The 23,893-nt window shown below is 34.8% G+C and overlaps 1 protein-coding gene across 3 annotated transcripts; it reads left to right on the top strand.

Moving 5' to 3' along the window:
• Positions 1-6,854: 6,854 nt before the first annotated feature.
• LOC112025883 (probable protein S-acyltransferase 4) lies at positions 6,855-23,463 on the top strand. Of its 3 annotated transcripts, none has more exons than XM_065778196.1 (6): positions 6,855-7,341; positions 17,405-17,593; positions 18,616-18,924; positions 20,670-20,891; positions 21,889-22,469; positions 23,066-23,463. In XM_065778196.1, exons 1-5 carry the CDS (start codon positions 7,288-7,290, stop codon positions 22,465-22,467), a joined length of 1,353 nt encoding a protein of 450 aa, XP_065634268.1. In that variant the 5' UTR covers positions 6,855-7,287; the 3' UTR covers positions 22,468-22,469; positions 23,066-23,463. The 3 variants fall into 3 exon arrangements, with proteins under 3 accessions (XP_065634268.1, XP_065634269.1, XP_065634267.1); XM_065778195.1 differs by lacking the exon at positions 6,855-7,341 and adding an exon at positions 9,648-9,725; XM_065778197.1 differs by lacking the exon at positions 17,405-17,593.
• Positions 23,464-23,893: the final 430 nt, after the last annotated feature.

The raw sequence follows: 23,893 nt of genomic DNA, 5'->3' as shown, positions 1-23,893 counted from the left end.
TGTGGCTTTGGCATTCTTAGTGGTGATATGTGGGGTTTGTCTTTGTAATTGTATGCGTAGTTAGACAGGTAGTGGAAGTTTGGTTAAGCAGCAAGTGGGAAGTGTGAAAGTGTTTATGTTTGGTTAGTATGTTACATAGATGGGGGAGTTTCAATACCCTGTAATTGTTAATGCATAGGGCTGGTAGTATATAAATTTTTTGGTTAGGTAGTTAGCATGGAAACACCTGCCGGTTTTTTTTTTTTTGGTACTATTCTTGGAATGAAATGAATACCCCTGTTCCTTGATGATTGGACTAGCAATGTGAAGTTCTCTCTGTGTTTTGGTTGGTCAATGTTTTCTAACTATGTTTTTCAATGGTAAAATAATGGCACGTTTGGTAGACTGTAATAGACATGGTAATGTAATAGATATTTCTATGACATAACTATTCGGTTGTTTGGTCATGTTTTTATTACAATGAATAGTTATTCCTTATGAATAGCTATTTTTCAAAATGAGGAATAATTATTCCTTATCAAAAGTGCTAAATATCTATTCCTTCACTTTATGTAATAATTTTTTTTTTAAAATTTCCTAAAAGCCATTAGTTGCCACATCTTCAAAAGGAAAGAAAATAAATTTTTCTTCTTGTTAATTATTAGTTCTATTTTAAACACCCTAAAATAAGTGTATTTTAGAAAATTTGACTTTAATTATTTAATTACACCTTATTTTTATACTCTATTAAATTATGGATGCATATTCAAGATGAATAAAAGATTACCAAACTAATGAATAGTAATACTTATTACATTCCAACTTAATGTATTCTTTGTAATACTTATTCTTACTCCCATGTAATAATCATTACAGTGTACCAAATGTGCTCTTAATGATAATCCATTCTCTCCTTAGGTGGGTGCTCAATGATAGGTTCTTTACCTACTCTCCTTGAACCCACTTGAGAAGCAGCCATCTCCGTAGGAACATCAACATTAACCTTAAGCTCATCCTCATTGTTAAAAGTTCGATCATTAGCATACATGCCATCACTATTATAAAAACTGTAAAAATCATCCTCATCATGGTCATCATGTTCACTGCCATCACTATAACTACTATCATTGTTGTCATAATAACCTGTAAAGTCTTGCTCCAATGCCAATGGCTGCACACCCTCACCAACATCCTATCCTTCATCAACTAATATGGGATCATGTATTGGGTGCTCTACATACACATGAATATCTTCATGACCCCTTATTAATTCTGTCTTTATACCACAACCTGCTAACAGATGTGTACCCAAAATCCCTACATATAATCTCTATCTCAACCTTGGACACCTTTTAGGGTCACAATTATCAACTACATCTACTGCATCTCCCACATATTTTCGGCCATTCTTAGTAAAATAGCCACCATGATGCACATATATACTAAATAGCTCATCTATTCTGCATGCAACATAACCCCAAAACCAATTAAACAATGCTAGTTATAGAACAAAATATATATTATTTAGAACAAAATATATGTTATATTTAACAAAACAACACTCATACCTAATAAAATATTCCATTTTGCATGCAGACAACACAACACTTAATAAAATATTAGTTGATCACAACACTTAATCAAATATTTAAGTAACAATATAACACTTACTTCAATAGTTTTGTCATACTAAAAGAAACATATGCATAGTTATCAACACTTGAATTACACAAAAAACCCTCATACAATAACTATCTTCAACAGGAGCACATGGAGAACACATGGACCACAATGTAAACCACAAACAAGGACATGCAGACAAGGACCAACAAACAGTCAAAAAGCCAAAATATACAAAAACATTGTGGCCCCTACTAGGAAAAAGCCAACAAGCATATTGTAAAGCTATATATAAGGACAAAGAGAAGAGAGAGAAGACCTTTTCATAAAGACTTAGGTCTCCCAGCTTTCATTTTCTACACTATTTGAAAAGTATGGGTATCAAGTGATAGAAATTGATAGAGATGGTGGTTTTGAGAGATGGTTGATGATGATGGTGGATTGAGAGAGAGGCTGTTCGACAGAGGCAGATTTAGGGATTCAAGTTTGATTTGGGAATTTTTCTTTACTTGCGCGCCAGATTGGTTGGTAAGTGCCTCACGTGACATACACGTGACTGGGTTTAGGGCGGGAAAGCCACGTGTCGAAGTGGGTTAGGCCACGTGTAAAAAAATATCATTATTTTATTTCTCCGTCATCCATTTTAGCTTTCTCCATTAATTGGGTGACGGAAAGGATTTAAATGTCACATGTTAATTGATTTAGAGACTAAAAGTGGTAAAATTAAAATGTAGGGACCAAAATGGAAAAAAGTAAAAATGTAGGGACTAAATGTGTATTTACGCCTACTTTCAAACGTTATATATAAAGATACCATAGAATTTTAATCTATGAATTCTATAATAATAATTCTTTATCATCAAGTCAAGATGCCAATTATTTATGGTAGTAGCATCTACCCCAAATCTCTTATTTAATAATAAGAGATCTTATTAGTTGAGATAATTGGAATATACCAAATAATCTTCTAAAAAAAAAAGTAAATTTTAATAAAATACAAATTTTAAGCATTTATTATAATTGTACAGTAAACACAAAATTTCTCAATTGCAGAAAATCAAACAATTGAAAAGAAATATGGTTTGCAAATATAAATCTGTATTGATGAATAATGAGTACAATCTCTATTTCAATTCTTTTATAAAAGAATACCTTCTGATTATATCTTCTTTGAACTTGACTCAAATAAGAAATCTTCTTGATTTTAGTTGGAAGATGGATTGATCGGTCTTCACAATAAATCTCTAACTTTGAGCTTATTAGAGATTTATTGTCCTTCAAGTTCTTCAAGCCCTTCGAATGTTCTTCAAGTTCCTCAAATATTCTTCAAGTTCTTCAAAAATTCTTGAGACAGAATTTCTCCAAAGTTTGGGCCTCTTGAAAAATTTGTCTTCACAATAAATCTCTAGCTTTGAGCTTATTAGAGATTTATTGTCCTTCAAGTTCTTCAAGCCCTTCGAATGTTCTTCAAGTTCCTCAAATATTCTTCAAGTTCTTCAAAGATTCTTAAGATAGAATTTCTCCGGACCTTGGGCCTCTTGAAAACTTCGTCTTTAAAATGAGAGGGGATGTCCTCTATTTATAGTGGTTTCAGAGAATAAACTCCACTTTGAATTAATTTACTTGAAAAGATGTAGTAGACTCTTAATTGGCCCAAATTCTTCTTAGAGATAGTGGAGGGAGAAAAGAAAGGTTTTAAGATAGCTCTAAGGACTGTAATCACTATTCGATTTATCATAAGCCTCTTCGGACTTCAATTCATTTCGTCTTTACTTATATCTTTATGCTGGTTTATACTTGGAGGTTGTAATTAACCGTTGTTATTTCCATAATCAACCTAGCTCTATCATTCACGCTTTACAAATCTATTGTTTTGGGCTTGGACCACAAATCCTAACCCCACAGAGATAATTATCTCAATTTATCTATTTTGATAAAGATAATAATCAACAAAGATAAATAATTATTTCTATTTAATTTATTTTAATAAAGATAATTATCTATCAATTTTGAATAGAAAATTTATCTTTATTTTAGTAAAGATAATTATCCATAAACTTTGAATAGGAAATTTATCTTTATTTTGTGGGCCAAATGACACATGGCAAATTTTGATATGCCAATGTGATGTCAATTTGGATGACACATGTCATCATCTAATTTAATTAATTTAATGACATTAATTTAGAAGTTGCCTTTAAATTTTGATGTGGCATTTTATAATTGGCTAATTAAATTTTTTCCTCCTACATGTACTTGTATATAAAAATATATTTTCTACCATTTAAAGAAAATATAAGTGGATAAGATTCTAATAAAATGTTTAAATATATGATAGAATTCAAAATCAATTAAAATATAAATTTGAATAATGATGAGTAAAATTATGATTTTTGAGACCTCCTAAATTGAGGTGACTAGGGTGGAACTACACATGGCCCCCAAAACTTAATTTTTTTTTTTTTTTGTATTATATATATTCGTTAATTTTTTTAAAGGATTCATAACCCCCCCTTAAAAAAAAAAGTACTCGAAAATGACCTCAAAAAAGAGATTTTTTTTTTTTTTTTTTGTTGAGAAAATCTTAAAAAAGACAATTATTAATTTGCTATGATAGACAATTTAGTATTTACATTGAAAATAATTTTTTTATTCTTTTATTTTATATTTTATTAGTATACGAAAAGTTAAAAATAAAAACAAATTATGCACAAACCAGAAAATTGAGGGCTTTTCTTATGCTAACTTGTATGGTACCTTCAATCCATGGCTACCACAGCCATGAACTTGATAAATTCCTTGCATAGCAGCATATGTTGTAGTCATAGATTAGTACTTAGGAGTGACAACTCATAAGAAGATAAGATGGAGTTTATGGAATTTCTATCCAAAAATAAGTTGTGTTTAAAACAAACTTGTCACTGTTCACCGAAATAGATTATAGATGGTAGAAGGGCATCAATATTTCCGAAATTTACATGCTTATCAAGTTATTAACTTCTTAATGCTAAAAAATAAAAAATAAAAATCCTGGAAATTGGTGATGTGCTCTTTTTTCGGGATTAATTATATTTCTACTTCTTTTTTCTTTAACGAAACTTTTCTACTTTTACGTTTCTTGCTTTTCCAAGGTGAAATAGAATTTGGAATACGCATATATGCAAGTCTCCATCAAGTGTCTAACTCTTCCTAATTATGCACGTTGATTTCTTTTTCTAATTTTGGTGAGATAGCATTGGTTAGCCGTATGATCAAAATTCCTTGCAATAACACGCCAATTCACATCAATGAAGAAGTGGTAACTCAATAGTTTTGAGTCTTTTGACATGAATAAATAAATTGTTTTTTTTTTTTTTTTGAGAAATAAATTGAACTTTCTTAATATAAAAGATTATTGTAATTTGATGCAACCACCAAAAATAAGGTAATGAAATAATTGAAAGACAGAGCTATCAAGATTGAAACTTGAAGATTATAATATATATGTTTTTATATTTTCTTGCAGATGCAGTGCCCCCCCCCCCCCCCCCCCCCCCCCCCCAAAAAAAAAAAAAAAAAAACACACACACACACACACATATATATATATATAGAGTACATGGACTTCTTCTCACCTTAAACCCAAGTCTTATAGGTAGGTAGACTGGTAGAGCCAATAATATGGGTGCGGTGTGGCGGAAAATGAAAACGTGCATTTACATTAAAGTCAAGCAAGAGAGAACCATATTACCAAAAAAAAAGAAAAAAAAGGTAGAAATTTACAAATTTAATAAATGGGTATTTGAAGATTTGGTGAAACCTATTTGTCTTTTCAATAATAAATATGAAAGAGATGCACCGATTTATTTGTTCACATGAAATAGAAGAAGAAAAACAAATNTTGAGAAAATCTTAAAAAAGACAATTAACTAACGGATTATTCATAATATTAAAGACTTCATTGGCTTTATCGGAAGCATTTTTATTTGCTATGATAGACAATTTAGTATTTACATTGAAAATAATTTTTTTATTCTTTTATTTTATATTTTATTAGTATACGAAAAGTTAAAATAAAAACAAATTATGCACAAACCAGAAAATTGAGGGCTTTTCTTATGCTAACTTGTATGGTACCTTCAATCCATGGCTACCACAGCCATGAACCTTGATAAATTCCTTGCATAGCAGCATATGTTGTAGTCATAGATTAGTACTTAGGAGTGACAACTCATAAGAAGATAAGATGGAGTTTATGGAATTTCTATCCAAAAATAAGTTGTGTTTAAAACAAACTTGTCACTGTTCACCGAAATAGATTATAGATGGTAGAAGGGCATCAATATTTCCGAAATTTACATGCTTATCAAGTTATTAACTTCTTAATGCTAAAAAATAAAAAATAAAAATCCTGGAAATTGGTGATGTGCTCTTTTTTCGGGATTAATTATATTTCTACTTCTTTTTTCTTTAACGAAACTTTTCTACTTTTACGTTTCTTGCTTTTCCAAGGTGAAATAGAATTTGGAATACGCATATATGCAAGTCTCCATCAAGTGTCTAACTCTTCCTAATTATGCACGTTGATTTCTTTTTCTAATTTTGGTGAGATAGCATTGGTTAGCCGTATGATCAAAATTCCTTGCAATAACACGCCAATTCACATCAATGAAGAAGTGGTAACTCAATAGTTTTGAGTCTTTTGACATGAATAAATAAATTGTTTTTTTTTTTTTTTTGAGAAATAAATTGAACTTTCTTAATATAAAAGATTATTGTAATTTGATGCAACCACCAAAAATAAGGTAATGAAATAATTGAAAGACAGAGCTATCAAGATTGAAAGAGCCTCAAATCTACTTTTTTTTTTAAAAAAATTTTAAAGGACACAAGTCTATAATATTTCATGAGAGCCAATATAAACATGTTATACATACATAAGATAAAAGCAAGGATAACTGCAAGCTTAAAATACAAAGAAAACAATACCAAAAATGGAAGAAAGATAAGAAAAACAAAGGCACACTTTAGACAAATTCAACAATAAGTATTGGCCGTGACAGCACGTTTGGTAAAGTTCCTTAGAGTTAGACCAACTCTTATACATATCGCATATGTAACAAAAAAAAAAAACATTTTTTTTGATAAAATATTATTTTTTGATGACAACATATATATATATATATATTATTAAACATTTGACATTGTTCATTGTCGTATAAAATAAGGTAATAAAATATGTATATGTCTAAAACGCGCGTAAAATCCGCGAGAAATTGAAACATCCGCCCCCCAAGTCATAGTTGCCAGCGTTTTGGAAGAAAAGAAAGAAATAGCAAAAACAGTTTAGAGAGAGAGAGAGAGAAAGAGATAGCATCTTTCTTTGTTGGTATAATCGATCTGAGAAAACAAAAATTAAAAGCTTTTTGGGCGAGCAGAGAGGCAGCTGGTTTTTCTTTTGATCCAACTACCTCTTCTCTCTCTCTCTCACCTGGATTTTTCAACTTCCAGTTCACTTTCACATGCATTGTGTACCCAACTGATGGGAATTTTTTTGGTTTTGTGTGAAGATTTTTGTGGGTTTTGGTGTGATGTATGCATTGCATAGTGAGGAGTAGAAAGTGGGGTTGTGATAAGAGAGGGTTCTGTTGTGGTTTTGATTAGAAATTCTAATCTGGGTTCTGGGTTTTTCTTCTTCTTAGTAACACTATGGACCCGAATGATAAACCCAGACGGCTGTACGAAGTTTGGAAGGGAAGTAATGTGAGTTTCTCTGCCTCTCTCTATGTCTATGTCAATTGGTTTTGCTCTTCATGTTATGCTAATTTTCAGTTCATCAACTGAATTGGGTTTCTTAAATTTTCTTTTCTCTTTTGAATGACTATAATAAAATTGTGACAACTTCACCAATTGTATTTTCTTTGTATTGGGGTCCACTATTGCTCATTGTTTGGTTGGTGATTATTTGATTTTAGATATGTCTATTGCTATTTTTTTGATTATGATGATTGATCCTCTATTATCAATAACTGGAAATTGTACAATTGCACTACTTAGGAAGCTCTACTAATGTGATTAGAGACAACATGAAAGAATCAAAGCTGATTGTGGGAGTTTTCTTTTGCGGGTCTATTCATTTAGTTTAGTATTCTTTTGGATTTTATATCATCATACTACACTAATAAAAGTGTGAGGAAAAGAGGTTAAATTTTTAATTGAAGCCAACTAAAATATTCTCTAAGATGGGTGATGTTTGGAAAGAAGGTTATGTCTAAAAAAATATATATATATTATAAACTTATTTTCTCATCACTTTCTCTTCGTGAAAGAACTAAACTATAATATAATTCCATTCATTTCCTCATTTTATTTTCTCCTGTAGAATGCAAACCAAATGGGAATTTAGAAATGTATTTCATTGTCTTTAGTTTCTCTCAAATTTCTTTTTATAAAAAAATAATGAAAAATAATATATATATATATATATATTTTTTTTTTTTTCTGTTCTTTTACCAACTTGAAATTTTTACATATAAAATGTGAACCATATGGAGTGGAAATGAGTTTTTGATTTTGGTTCAAGTCAAACTCAGCAACTTCACTTTAGTTTCGTGTCAATGAGGCTAGTGTTTCTTTTTTTGTTTGCATTTTCTTCCTTTCCTTTTAGGGGGAANGGGTAGCAAACTCACATAGAAGAACTAATCATATTTGAGGTATAGAGGTGGATGGTGTCCTTTATGAGGACGAGGAAGAGGTGTGGTCTAAGGTGGTTCATTTTTATCAGGGTTTGTACACGGAGTCAGATTCTTGGCGTCCTTTTATGGATGGTTTGGAGTTTGCTAGTATTGAGGAGTATGAGTGGCTTGCTCTTGAGAGGGATTTTTCTAAGGTGGTGGTACAGGTCCTTCAAGAGATGGAGGGTGATAAAGCCCCAGGCCTGACGGCTTCACTAAGGCCCTTATTAAAAAATGCTGCAATGTAGTGGAAAAGGATGTTATGGCCTTCTTTGATCATGGGAGCTCAAAGTTTGAACTATCTCTGAATGCTTCTTTTCTATCTTTGATTCTCAAGAAAAATAATGCATTGAATATCAGAGATTTTCAGCCTATTAGATTAGTGGGCAGTGTGTATAAGCTGCTATTTAAGGTGTTGGCTAATAGATTGAGGATGGTGCTGGATAAACTCATTTCGGAGTCACAAAATTCTTTTGTTGGTGGTAGACAGATTTTAGATTTAGTGCTTATTACTAATGAATGCCTAGATAGTAGACTGAAGTGTCAGACTCAGGGGTTGGTGTGTAAGTTAGACATCGAAAAAGTTTATGATCATGTAAGTTGGGACACTTTGGTCTATTTGTTGGAGAGGATGGGCTTTGGGGGTTGATGGAGATGTTTAAAGGCTTGTGTCACTATTGTCCGCTTCTCAATTTTGATTAATGGGTCTCCTATTGATTTCTTTGGTATCTCTAGAGGCCAAAGACAAGGTGATCTGTTGTCTCCCATTCTTTTTCTTTTGATCATGGAGGTTTTAAATCGGATTCTGAAGAAAACTGAGTGGTCTCATTTAGGGTTTTCATGTAGGACCTATTAATTCTAATGGTATCGTATTTCTCATCTTATATTTGCTGATGACACCATTCTTTTCTGTGATGCTTCTAGGGAGCAGTTGCTATCCATTAGGTTGGCTTTGACTTGTTTTCAAGCCTTTACTAGTTTGAAGGTGAATGTGGGGAAAAGTGAAATTGTCCCTGCTGAGGAGGTGAGCAACATTCAAATTTTGGCTAATATTATTCAATGCAAGGTGAGCAGGTTGCCTATGATTTATTTAGGAATGCCATTGGGTACCTTGTATAAGATAGCCTCTATTTGGAATCCGATTCTAGAGAGGATGGAGAAGATGCTTTCAGGCTGGAAACGGCTTTATTTGTCAAAGGGTGGCAGGCTCACTTTGTTGAAAAGTACCCTTTCAAGCCTTCCTACTTATTATCTTTTCCTTTTTACTGTTCCTAAAGTTGTGGCAATGAGATTATAACGTATTCAGAGAAATTTTTTGTGGGGTTCCTCAGTTAAGTGCTTCAAATACCTATGAAGTACGGGTGCATTTCGGGACTCGGATGTGGGTGCAGGACTCAGCAATTTTTGAAAAAGGTGGGTGCATGATGCGGGAGATGCAAGAAAATTATTATTTAATATTATTTATGTTTGCAAGTTAATTGTATTTTTATGTTTTAGGTCCTAGTAGTTTATTAGGCTTTTAGTATTTTAATTTAGAAGTAAGGTTATTTTTGTAATAAGGCAATTAGGATTTCCTAGTCAATTAGAACTAGAGTTTAGTAATCTTTTATAAGCAACCTATTGTACTTCTTGAGGGATAGTTGATATTTTGATGAATGAAAAAAATAGCCTTTTGGTCTTTCCTTGGTCTGGTGCTGACCCCAACCCTAGGTGCTAACTCCTAGTGGTTTCCCTCTTTGGTGCTGACTTCAAGCAAGGCATAGGTGCTGACTCCTAGGTCATATCCCTTTATTTTATTGTTGTTTCAGTTTCGTTCTGGTTGTCCTGCGTCATATTTGGTATCAGAGCAAACACCGATCTGTATGAAGCATCATCACAAGTCAATCCATAACCTTAAAAAAAAAAAAAAAAAACCCATCAACCACCAGCTACCGAAACCCACAAATCAACACTCACCGCCGCAAGACCCATCAGCCACCGAACCAAAAACAGAGGAGTTTGAAGCCCACAAGAGCCGCTGATGTCAATATTGGATTCGCACCGCCGAGAACCACCTACGCCAACTCACCGTCAACACCGCTCTCACCATGTCGCTTCATGCTTCGCTAGTCCCGTCACCGCAATCTGACGTGCGAGCTCTGATCTGCACCTCGAGCACCGCTGACCATGAACGCCGGTGAGCCCATACCGCCGCTCCACTGTTGACTCCAGTGTCGCTTCGTGCTTGCTCCGCCGCTTGTTTTCTCTTTTAGTTTGTTTTGCTTCTAGTAGTTTCTTTAGCTTTGGTGTTTTACATGTTTGGAGTTGGGCTTAGCAGACTTTAATTTTAAACTGTAGTTCTTTTTATTGTATTTCAAAAAAAAAAAAAAAATCAAAAGGAAAAGAAAGAAAGTACTGTAGCTATGACAGCCCATTGCATGTATTGGGCCTTTAAATTGTTCATCCACAAGTCCACTTGTCCAAGTAAGATCCATTCACTTTAAGCCAGCAAGAAGAACAGTCTTAGAAACCCATTCCAACGATTTGTCCAAAGAAAATCACAGCAATTATTTGTTGAAGCACTATTTTAGAGAATCATGGTAATATTAGAAGTATCTTATTTTGATGGTTATGAAACTTATTCACAAGATTTTGTCAACTGGATGAATGGGATGGAGTAATTCTTTGAGCAAGCAAATTTTGCAGATAACAAAAAGGTTAGATATGCTAAGTTGAAGTTAAGAGGTAAAGCACAAAGGTTTTGAGAGAATCTTGAGTATTTTCGCTATATGAACTATGGACCTTCCATTAGTGTGTGGGAAGATATGAAAGAAAAGTTTTGTAATGAGTATTTGTCACTATACAATCGACCTAAGTATCTACCCCAATCTCAGTGTGGTACTTTTTAAGTTAAAGCAAATACGATGAATCCTTATACTCATCCCATTTCATGTCCTCAACGCACTTTGGAACAATCTACCAAGGAATTAAAGGCTTTATCTGTAAAGCTCATGAAAAATGTTCAAGACAGGATTGCTTAGATGAAGCAAATGAAGACTCGAACCGATTCAATTGGGAAACCAAGGATACTAGATCACAACGAACTTATTACTGCCTCAATAGAAGATAACATTGATGATGATATCTTGGTCGTGGAGAATCCTCCAGCAACACCAAAACCTAATGTTGACACAGATGTACATGCCTTGACAAGTGTTGCTTTAACATGCGTGCAAGGAAATGAATTTACTAAAGAGCAGTAAAGTGAAGAGATGGTGCCTAAAGAGAGTATTATGTTAGAGGGTGCACATGATGTGAAAGTTGAAGTTGTTGAACGTGCTTCTGATCAACCCTCCACAGTCCTTGAAGATCTACATCTTGGTGAAGTTGAAGAGGTTAAAACCACAGTGCTTCCCATGGTTTATAAGGTTTAAGAAGAGATTATATTGATTCCACACATTAATTTTGTTATTCCAAATGAGTTTGATGTGGTGGAATTCAAGATTTTTCTTTTCCCTGTGCTCCCTAAGGTGATTTCAGACTTGAAGCAAGTGTTATTTGTTAGCATCCAAATCTTTCAATGCTTTAAACCTCGAGGTCGAGTTTTCTCCAACCAGAGGAGAATGACGTGAGAGATGCAAGAAAATTATTATTTAATATTATTTATGTTTGCAAGTCAATTATATTTTTATGTTTTAGGTCCTAGTAGTTTATTAGGCTTTTAGTATTTTAATTTAGAAGTAAAGTTATTTTTGTAATAAGGCAATTAGGGTTTCCTAGCCAATTAGAACTAGGATTTAGCAATCCTTTATAAGCAACCTATTGTACTCCTTGAGGGATAGTTGATATTTTGATGAATGAAAAAAATGGTTGTTTGGTCTTTCCTTAGTCTGGTGCTAACTCCAGGTCCAACCTAAGTGCTGACTCTTAGTGGTTTCTTCCGCTTGGTGTTGACTCAAAGTAAGGCCTAGGTGCTGACTCTTAGGTCATATCCTTTTGTTTTATTGTTGTTTCAATTTCGTTTTGGTTGTCCTGCGTCAGTGTTGGTGTGGCGGGACTTGGTGATTAAAAAATTATTAAAAAAATTTTTATTTATATTTTTAATATATTGCTAAGCATACTTTTTCACATTATATAAACATATACCAAATTTAAGAACAATAGTAGATAGTAACTAAAACATGATGTTTAAATCACGGATTCACAAATCACAAATCACAAACCAAACTAAGATTGAAAGTTTTATATCAATACTTGAATTGAGAATGTGTGAGAGAGAGCTGAAGTTTGAATGAAGTGACTGAGTGGTTGAGTGTCTCACAGGGGAGACAGAGAGCAAAGATAGAGTGGCAGAGAGTGAAGGCAAAGAAAAACCAAAGTGAGCATACCGCAGAGAGCATAGAGAGATGAGTGACGGAGTGAGAGAGCTAAAGTTTGGTGTTTGGATGAAGTGAGAAACATTTGTACCTATCCAAGGGAGGTAAAGTTACTTTAATTAAAAGCACTCTATCTAATTTACCCACGTATTTTCTATCTTTATTTCCTATTCTAGTTGCTGTGGCTAACCGAATTGAGAAACTTCAGAGGAATTTCTTATGGGGTGGCATTGGTGATGAACCAAAATTCCATTTGGTTAATTGGGCTACTGTCTGCAGTCCCATTGCTTCGGGAGGTTTGGGGATAAGGAAGGTAAGACTTTTTAATGAAGTTTTGCTTAGGAAGTGGCTGTGGAGATTTGGGATGGAGAGGGCTGCCCTTTGGAGGCAAGTGATAGCAGTGAAATATGGCTGTAAATGGGGTGGCTAGTGTACTAGACCTATTAATGGCCCATATGGTGTTAGCTTGTGGAAAACTATTAATCGAGGATGGCCTTCTTTTCTCGCCACATTCTATATGATATTGGGGATGGGTCTAGGGTGAAATTTTGGCAAGACCGTTGGTGTGGTGAAACATCTCTTGCAGTCAGCTATCCTGAATTGTTTTGAATTTACCGAGATCAGGAGGTTAGTGTGGCTGAGATTATGAAGTTTGATAATGGAACCCTATTTTGGGATGTCAGTTTCTTTAGGGGCGTGCATGCTTGGGAATTAGAGGCGCTGGTTAGTTTCATGGATACCATATATGGTGCTTCGGTGAGAGGGTTTAGGGATGATAAGATGTGCTGGAAATCGGATAGAAAGAAGGGCTTCATGGTTAAGGATTATTATAGTCTTTTAGTGGGCTCTAATGACTATTCTTCCATTGGAAAAGTATTTGGAAACAAAAGATTCCTTCTAGAGTAGCTTTCTTTGTTTGGACTGTTGTTTTAGGGAAATGCTTAATGATTGACAATCTACGGAACATGAAGGTTTGGATATTGGATTGGTGCTACATGTGCAAGTGTAATGGTGAATCGGTTGATCGTCTTTTTCTTCATTATTCGGTTGCAATGGATCTGTGGGCTATGGTGTTCGGTTTGTTTGGAGTGAGTTGGGCTATGCCGCAATCTGTAATGGGGCTTCTAGCATGTTGGCAAGGCAGTTTTTTTCGTCATCAAAATGGGTATATATGGTTGATGGTTCTCCATTGCTTATTGTGGTGCCTTTGGAGGGAGAGAAATAGTCGGTGCTTTGAAGGTAAGGAGAGATCCATATCTAACTTGAAACTATTTTTCTTTAGAACTTTAATGGATTGGTTGGCTGCATTGTGGAACCAATCATTTTTATATTTTCTTGATTTCTTAGATTCTTGTAATTTTTGTTCTTGATTGTTTCAACCCTTGTACACTTCATGTGTACTAGGGTGTTCCCCTTTTTTGATATTAATAAACTTATTACTTATCAAAAAAGTGAGTTTAGGCCCTTTAGGGTTTGTTATTAAGTTCAGACGGTGCGTTTTGCACCTTTTTTTTTTTTTTTTTTTTTTGAATTTTGGCTTGAATCGGCCATTTCGGTGGTTTCGCCCGATACGGCCCGAGTCAGCACGAATCGGCCCGAGTCTAAAGCCGTGTCGGCGCGAGTTGTGGAAAAAAAAAAAAAAAAAAGCATGTGGCAGGACGTGGCACCGACGTGCGGGCAGCGGTGTCCCTCGCGCGTCGCCGCGTCGCTCCATGTCGGACGCGGGTGCGGCTCCTCTGGCGCCGCGTCTGTGCATCCCAGCCAAATACCCCATGGTGGCTTGGGAAAAGGTTTGCTTACCATGTGAGTTGGGTGGTTTGGGAATTCGGAATTTGGTGTCGTTTAATTAGGCTTTATTAGGGAAATGGCTTTGGAGGTATGGCCACGAAACTACTCATCTATGGCGGAGGGTCATAGCCATGAAATATAGGGAGGGGAAGGGGGTGGAGCACTAGAGTTTGTAGAAGGGCTGATGGTTGTGGTTTATGGTGAAGTATTAGTGAAGGGTGGGAAAGTTTTTCTAAGCATTTATCTTTTGTGGTGGGGGATGGTTCTCACATTCTTTTTTGGCATGATAAGTGGACTAGGAAAAATTATCCTCAGTTATTTGTGTGTCCAGCCAATAAGGAAGCTTGTATTTCTGAAGTGTTAAGTCCCCTAGTTGGTGATAATGATAGTATATGGAGTTTAAGATTTTATAGGGAATTTTATGATCGGGAGTTAGCGGCTTCCTACTCCTTTCTTCACTTCATTCAAACTCAGATTCCTAGGGGTGAAGTTAGTGATAGGCTTTGTTGGAGCCTCAATGGAATTGAGAAGTTTGACGTTCAGTCTTTCTATCATAAGATTCGAAATGTAACTCTTTCTACTTTCCTTGGAAGGGCATTTGGAAAGTAAAGGTTCCTAAAAGGGTGGCATTCTTTATGTGGACAGCTCATGGCTAGATTCTAATTTTGGATAATTTTATGCTTCGTGGTCACACTTTGGCGAATTGTTGTTGTAAGTGTTGTTGTAATGAAAAAATCTGGGGATCACCTGCTGAGTTCCTGTCCGGTAACTCATTCTTTGTGGATGTATATGCTTCAGTTGTTTGGGATTGATTGGGTTATGCTAGGTTCAGTTGCAGACTTATTTTTTTGTTGTTATCATTGGTTTGGGAAACATAATTCTAATATTTGGAATTTGGTTTTGGGATGTTTAATGTGGACTATTTGGATCGAACATAATTGGCGTTCTTTTGAGGATATTGGGAAATCTCTGGCTTAGTTAGATTTATACCAACAGACCCTATTTGATTGGTCTCAGTGTTGGGGTCTCTCGGATTGTTCTACACTTATGAATTTTCTTTTGTCCCTTAGAATAGCTTAGTGTCTGTTTGTTTCTTTTTTCTTCCTTTATCTCTTTGTTCACTATCGTGAACCTTGTGTGTTTTTCATGCTTTTCCTTCTTCAATAATATTTTTTCTTACTTATCAAAAAAAAAAAAAAAAAGTTAAGTTTATTGTTAACTTGGATGGAAAAGTATGACATCATGTGAAAAGACCCAATTGCCCCTCAATCCTTTAAAAACAAAAAAGAAATTACACTCTATCACCCTAAACTATACTCTCGATTATACTTTGCACCATAAACTTTGGATTTCCATTCAAGTTAACGGCAAACTTAACGTCGAAGTGTAAAGTGTAACTGGGGTCATAGTTTAAAGTGCAAAACGTACATTTGAAAAGTTTAGGACGCATAGTATAATCTGGAGTATAGTTTTTGGTGATAAAGTGTAATTTTTCTTATATTATTCGCATTTAAGTTCCACTCATTTACATATTTTTTATCCCTTCCTGTCATCATTTCATTATTTTATTGATGATTGCTAGTTTTGCTTGTTGGATTGGCAATTGGATGAAGTTCTTTAGATGTTCATCTTTTTTTATTTATACAATGTATCTTTTCATGAATGAATAATTATCAGCCATGTATTGCAAGCTAATTATCCATCAGGGGGTCTGAATTTACCATAATGATTATGTTTTTCATTATTTGCTCTCTCTCTCCTTTCTTTTCTACTGTTATCTCAATTATGTTGATCGACCAGTAGATAGAGAAAAAAACTATTGTAATGTTTCTTTTGTGTATGCATGCATTTTCTACAGGTAGGGAAAACTTATAAGCCATTCCTCTCTCTCTCATTCTCTCGTACTGTTATACCAATTATCTTGACTGACCAGTAGGTAGAAGAGAAAGAAACTAATGCAATGGTTATTTTGTGCTTTTGTGTGTGTGTGTGTGTGCGTTTTTTTTCCCCCCCCCCCCCCCCTTGGGTGCGCATGAGAACCTTAAATCCTAATTAGTTGCATCTAGGCTTATTGAATTACTGTGAATTTTACAAGGTCATGTCATCTTCTTAGCAAATAACAATGATAAAGATAATAGTCTGTCTTTTTCAAATTTATGAGTTCTTGTCGTCTTCCCAGCAGATAACAATGATGAAGACTAAAGCATATGTCTCATTTTGTTTGTCTAATATTCTATTTCGGGATGTCCTAAAGTGTTCACTTTGACGAGTCAAAAGAACCAATTTTCATAACTTTTCTTTCTTACCTTTTCCTTTATTAAGAAGTCAATGCTTCTTTTCCAATTGCTTTATTTGAGTATAAATTTTTGGGTATAAATTAAGGAGGGTAATTTTGGAAATTGGCAACTTTTTATTTCAAAGATAATTCATTAAGAGTTTGGATTTTGTAAGGTGGTAAAACAAGTTGGATGGAGGGAGTAATGATTATAGATAATTGATCATTTCGTGCACAATTTCTCTCTCAGTCATGTTGAATGGTTGAAATAGTAAAAGTTTAGATTTTTATTAATCATTTCTTGAGCCTACAGATTTTATGCCCCCACCCCCCTGCCCCCTGGTAATCAGCAAATTTGATGCATTACATACATTACTAAGCTTCTCCTTTCACTTGAGATAGCTTCGTGTGACTAGAATGGGTGCTTAGAATTTTAGATTTTTGCAGTCTCTTATTCTAAGTATTTTTTTGGCATGATGGTTAGTAAAAGTGTTCTTGTTTATTTACTTTTACTTAATATATATAATATTTATAGCTTCACTGTCTTTGAAGTTTTGTCTTTTGGTTGATAAAGAAGCCAGCTGTTTAAATACATGTGGTACTGTTGCAATATTACTGAAGATTAAGAAGTAGTATGACACTCACGCTGATGGTCTCTTTTCTTGGCTTTACAGAAATTTTTCTGTGGTGGGAGATTAATCTTTGGGCCTGATGTGGCATCTCTGTTTCTGTCCACACTCCTTATTGCCATCCCTGCAATTACTTTTTCTGTAAAGATTTTTCTTAAAATCAAGGATATGAAGAACAACGATAACCTTCTTTGGTATTTTGTATTGATTGTGGGTTTATTCATCACTGTTTTGGTAAGTTTTTCTGTTTTATGTCTATCTAGTGATGACTATTTTGAAAGAAAAGTGCTACATTCACAACATTTTCACAACAAATCATAGATGGTTAGTTGTCATTATTCAAATTTGAACCTACCACTGAGATTACTTTTTTGCCCTTACAATAACAACCAGTAACAACCTGCCACTTAAGATTTGTTATGATAATGTTGTGAATATAGCATTTCTCATTTTGAAAACTATGCATGTGCTAACTGCGAAGCCCCAGTCCTGTGTTGTTGTGGACTCCATCCTCACTAATTGGATGTTGCAAAAATATTTCATGAATGCATTTTTTATGTTTACTTATATCCTTTCAATTATCCATTGAACCCACATGTGAAAGAGGCAGTGAATGAACAAAGAATACTAGGGAAGTAAGCTACCACATGAATTTGAAAGAAGATAAAAAAATGTGTAGTCAAACACCACATGGAAATGTAATGACTCAGTTTTGTTCTACCCTTCAAGCCTAAATAATTAAGTTGGAAGATTTTTGTGTATGTTTTTATTGTTTTAGTGGCATGGCCAAGCCTTGCTCCAAAGAAAATATCCAATGGAGAGAGGTGGGCACGTAGCTAAAAGATGACTATAAAATGTGGCTATGGACCTTGGTGTCAAGGTTTGGTTCCTCACACACAAATGGCCAATTAGCTTTTGGGACAAGTCTATTTTGTTTTAGTAGTATTTAATCTTTTGTGCTGTATGTGCATGATCAATTGTTTTTGGATTTCAGAAGATTACTCTGATGTTTAACTTTTCAAATTTATGGAAATTACCATGTAGTACACATTACCTTCGTCTTTAGGGTATTGGGTCTATTCCAAACTATGGACCTTCTCCATTAGACTCTAGTAACATCAAGATTTAATGGTTGCATTTCCATATGTTATTTGAATTTCCCTCAGAATTGTTCCTTCATGCCTTTTTCTTGACACTTACAATAACTGCTTCTCCTGGCACTTACAGTATCAATAACCCCTATAAACTTTCTGCAGGATTTATCATTTCTCTTCTTGACCTCTAGTAGAGATCCTGGAATAGTCCCTAGAAATTTAAGCCCTCCTGAATCAGATGAAGCATTTGATGTAACTACCCCATCGATGGAGTGGGTTAGTGGGAGAACACCTCACTTGAAACTACCCCGGACAAAAGATGTGATGGTGAATGGTCACTCAGTAAAAGTGAAGTACTGTGACACTTGTATGCTCTATCGCCCGCCTCGTACTTCTCATTGTTCTATCTGCAACAATTGTGTCCAGAGATTTGATCATCACTGTCCATGGGTTGGGCAATGCATTGGATTAGTAAGTTTCATTTTTCTTCTTGCAGACTTGTTGAAAAGAGAGAGAGAGAAAGAGAAGAAAAGCTTTAAGAATATAATTCGAATTTATATTACTTATGGTAAACCCATCAACAAACTGAATGGAGATACAACTATTCTTAAAGAAAATTTTCTAGCTCTCTCTCTCTCTATATATATATATATAAATTCATCATAAGGGTTTTACCAAGTAAAGAAAGAGAATTTTCCATGTAGATTTTAATCTCTGGGCAATTCAACTGAAGTAATTAGAAGAGCTGCTACATCTAATCAATAGGAATGCAATGGGTTGAATCTGAGACAAGGAAAGTCTTCCCAAACCAAACTTTGTTAGACATTCCATATCCTGAACTCTTTCGAAACCTGATTAGAGTTAGGAATTCTACCCCAAGCTTGTGGTAATTAAATCTGGAAAAGGCAAACCCTAGTAAACCCACTCAATATTAGTTTCGTTAACGTTGCTTGTAGAAAGATAAAATTGCATAAAAACAGCAAAAAAAGAAGAGATAATGACAATGAAATAATCTAGTGAAGTAGTAATCTACTAACCATGCTGCTTTCTCTGTAAATTACTTTTTTGTTTTCTACTTTGTCATGTATTTTAAATTACTAAAAAATATGTGCAGTCTGATTTACTGACTTTTGTTGCTTTACTCTATGGTATATTTTCATTTTTTCTGAAACTATGGAATCTTTTATAACTCTACTTTAAGTGACCAAAACATGCAGCACATATTGTTAATAGATGGATTGGAAGTCAATCTTGTTGTTTTCTGTTTAACCGCATGACCTAGATGTTTCCAAGGTGTATCATTGGAATATTTACATTTTGAGTTTTGCATTGCTTCTGTACGGATGCCTCTGCTTTACAGTTAAAAGCATGGGGATCTCAGAAATTCTGATAAGTTCTCTTGCACTAATTAATTACTGGATTATTTTGATCCCTTTTCTAGAAAAACTGTTGAATTTCTGGAATTTCTTTTTCATACATAAGGTGTTTGGAAGTATTTTCTGGTAATGACTCTAATTAGCAATTGAAAAAGATTGGCTGCAATGACCCTGATATTGACATCATTTAAATGCCCACGTTTTTGGTACGATATGAGTGAATCTTAAAGTGTTAGTACCTTTGAGTTAGATTACACAATATGATGTCTCGTTGTTTGGGACAATTGCACCTCGACCTCCTCCAATTGCTCTTTGTTAGAGGATTGCTCCTCTTCAGACATTGTTTCCTGTCAATGCTGAGGCTACCTCAGTGAGTTATTTTATACTGACTGTCACGGGCCATTCTATTTTTGAGCAATAGCCTTGTGGCATTTGTCTTGGGTACCAACCAAGAATTTCACCAATTAGTATCCTTGCAAAGAGTACACACGTGCAGCCATGATTATAATGCAAGGAAACAGTGAATGCCCAATTTTAAGGCAGCAACACTCTTAATTTTTTTTTAATAATTATGTGACTAGTATGTATCAATTTTTTGGAATAGTAACCAGTATGTATCATGGTTTGTACAGAAGGAATATTTACAATAATACTTAATCCTAGTATGACTTTTTAAGCAATAAGAACCATTTATATAATAAAGATGCTGTATTTGATTTAGATGATATGGCTTAGGAAATGGATTCTTTTAAAATCTATTTGGTGTGCAAATGCTACTCAAATTATTTAATAATATATTATTGGATCTAACAGTAGAAGTACATGTTAATCTGCTTGCAGCGTAACTATCGGTTCTTCTTCATGTTCATATCAACTTCAACCATCTTGTGCATTTATGTGTTTGCATTTTCTTTGACCAACATTCTTCAAAAGAAAGGCCGTTTTTGGAATGCTGTGTCGCATGACATCCCATCGGATTTTCTCGTAGTGTACTGCTTCATAGCTGTCTGGTTTGTTGGTGGCCTTACAATTTTCCATTTCTATCTGATTTGCACAAACCAGGTAATCTTATTACTCAAAATACATATAAATGAATGCTTTATGCTGTATATTTTACTCAGAGTGCTTCATTATGTCTCAATTATGCTAATGTAGTTATGAATATGCCTTATGTATAGGGCGTCAGTAGATTTATTAACAGGTTAGATTATAGCATCTCTTAAGGGTCTGTTTATTTAATATCATGTTCAGGTTTTGAAAGGAGTGCTCAAAGCTTTTTTGTATTATTATCTGACTGCACAAATTTTGTAGCTTTTATAAATTACATCACATTATATGTTTTGACTTATCAAAAGAAAAGAAAAAAAATGATGTTCTGGAATACATTATCAGAGCTATCTATTGTGGAAATTCATGTATACTTTTATTGCACTCAGGAAATTGCTTAAAAGTGTATACTTGATTTCTAAAATAGTAACATTATTGCAAGCCACCACCAGGGGTGGGAAGCTAAGTGGCAAAGGTTCATATGGTTTGGTTTGGGTCAATGTCCTGAGTTCAAACTGTTGGAGGCATGATGTTGGTTCACTGAAGGATGCTATTGGGACCCAGGGAGAGCATACTGACCCCTTATTTTCTAGGTCCCTTAGACATTACTTCCTTAATGAGCAGAGGCTGCTGTGGTCACACTCCAATAGGGTCTCCATGACCTTCCCCCTCTCCTCCCCACACCCCCCACCCCCCCTCCCCCCAAAAAAAAAAAAAAACTCTCCAAAAAAAAAAGTATTGCAAGCCAATTAATTTATGAGATTTATCATGTTTATTCTGTCTGATTGCCATGGTGTGAATGGGTCTAGGCTACTAATGGGACCATGACCTGACTTTTAATAGACATTTTCACTACCATATGCTTGTCTAATGTCTTTGTTTTCTTTTGCACATGCAAACTGCCTAATGTAGCTTCTTCTTTCCTGTCTTTTTTAATGGCTTTCCTCCAGATGTAATGGATCATATATCTTGAATAAGTATTCAACCCCATGTTATATTTGTTTTGATTCAGACAACATATGAGAACTTCCGATACCGATATGATAAGAAGGAGAATCCATATAACAAAGGAATAATGGGAAACCTAAAAGAAGTTTTTTTCTCTAAGATCCGCCCTTCCATGAATAAATTCCGATCATTTGTTAAGGAGCAAGAACATATGGTGGTGGCATCTGTGACTCCAAACAATGGGGAATCTTTTATAAGCTCAAAGGAGAAAATTGACATTGAAATGGGAGCTAAGCGTGCGGAGGGCAGTGGTTTCTCACTTCCAGAAATATTGCGGAATTTGGACTATGATGACTTGGTGGATAATATAAAGAGTACAGAGGAAGAAAGAACACCTGCTTTTGACTCATTATTGTCTGTTGAGCAAGAACCAAAAGAATCTGTTCCAAGCTCCATTGGTCAAGATGGGATGCAAAGCTCATCTTTTGGAGATGGAGCAAGATCTATTCAAAGATCCTCTACTGGAGATGGTATTGGGGAATCTGATCAGAGCTCCATGTCTGTCAATGGAACCAAAGCAGTTGAGGGAACTGATGATGGAAATAACTCGCACCAAACCACAGCTCCAGTTTTTCAGGCATAAAGGTGTTTCCTTGCTTCTTTTCCTTCCAGCAATGCTTCTATTGTTTTGGACACTAAAACTAGTACATTTTGATTAAATATTTGAAATTAGGAAGAAAGATATGATAATGCAGTGTCTCATAGCTTAAATCTAAGCCAATTTTGGTGTTAAAGAAAGCTCATTGATGGTTAGCTTCCAATCGAAGTGCAGATGCATGGACAAACTTTGATATATTAATGGCATGTCTCATTGCCTTGTGCAAACCGCCTTGCCATGATAGGTCAAGTAAAGTTGAACTTCTTATATCTGAGGCAAGATGCACTATAATTTCATTAGCCTGTATAAAGTTATTCACACCTTCAAAAATGCCGCTATGGGATTGATTTTTAATAAAAAAATTCTGTAGTGTAGAGTACTTAACCCTCCACACCCCCCCCCCCCCCAAACACACCCCCCCCAAAAAAAAAAAAAAGAATTACTGGGTTAGCTTATTTGAAGTACCTTCATTTATGAAATGGACTTTGCTATTTTCTAATTCCTCTTTCCGTGGGTTTTTTTTTTTTTTCCTTTAATTATTGAAGTGAATTATCATTAGTGGTAACACCAGATTTGGGTGCAGGACGTTCTTCTATGGCTTGTACATCTTGGTGCAGATAAAATGGATTTCTTGTTTCTCAAGTTGCAGTAGTTCATTGCTTGTGAGGGGCCGCGGCTTTCCAGATATAGAGGTTGGATACAAGCTCAGGGATGTAATTTTTATGCTGGAAAGCAGAGAAAATTGTTTATATGCCTTTTCATCCATTCATTATAAAGTTCAGATCCATGCTGTTATAACCTGTATATGTCACTGTTCAAGATAATACGGAAATGTGAAACAAATTAGCGTCACAAAGTGTATAATGATCTAAAGATTGTGTTGTAGGATTTTCCTCTACTTTATTTGTCTGCCCCATCAATGACTCAAAACTTGTATTTGGCTAGACTTGTGTATAGTTGGAATTCATCTTTTCTGATCAACTGGATTGACTTGTATTGTATTTATAAGGTGCAAGGTGCAAAATTCGTTTTGTGCATTCGTTCACCTTTGACTCTTAAGGACTCAGTGATAAAGGACAATGAACTCTCAAAAGGTTACTTGGTGTTTGAGGAAATAAAAAAAAATTAGAAGCTAGGAACCACCACTTAGAGTTTGAGAATGATGTGTGGGGCTGTATGGGTCCTTGCAGCTGTGACATCTTTCTAGTTCTAGGATTTGTAGTGAGGCTGGCCATGGACGTATTGTATTAAGGATCATGTTGTGAATGGCTCTGTCAGTGATAGTTTCTATGTTCTTTCCAGTAGGTTTCTGTTTCTCCACACCTAGGTAGCTTTGGGTTTATTTCTGCTGAGAAGAAGATGCCTGTGTTGGGGGAATATTTACCCTTAAAAACTTTAGAGACTAGCAGTT

The sequence above is a fragment of the Quercus suber genome, unplaced genomic scaffold (genome assembly GCF_002906115.3).
Source record: "Quercus suber isolate HL8 unplaced genomic scaffold, Cork oak 2.0 scaffold_175, whole genome shotgun sequence".
Lineage (NCBI taxonomy): Eukaryota > Viridiplantae > Streptophyta > Magnoliopsida > Fagales > Fagaceae > Quercus > Quercus suber.
The sequence above is the reverse complement of the archived record's forward strand: the minus strand, read 5'-3'. Positions and strand labels throughout refer to the sequence as shown.

What these genes read in the sequence shown, in the direction of transcription:
- LOC112025883 (XM_065778195.1), top strand. Translation starts at nt 9,663, where the DNA reads ATGAAGTACGGGTGCATTTCGGGACTCGGATGTGGGTGCAGGACTCAG. An exon ending in GTTTATTCATCACTGTTTTG is followed by an intron (nt 17,594 to 18,615) that starts GTAAGTTTTTCT and finishes AACTTTCTGCAG; the next exon opens with GATTTATCATTTCTCTTCTT. An exon ending in TTGGGCAATGCATTGGATTA is followed by an intron (nt 18,925 to 20,669) that starts GTAAGTTTCATT and finishes ATCTGCTTGCAG; the next exon opens with CGTAACTATCGGTTCTTCTT.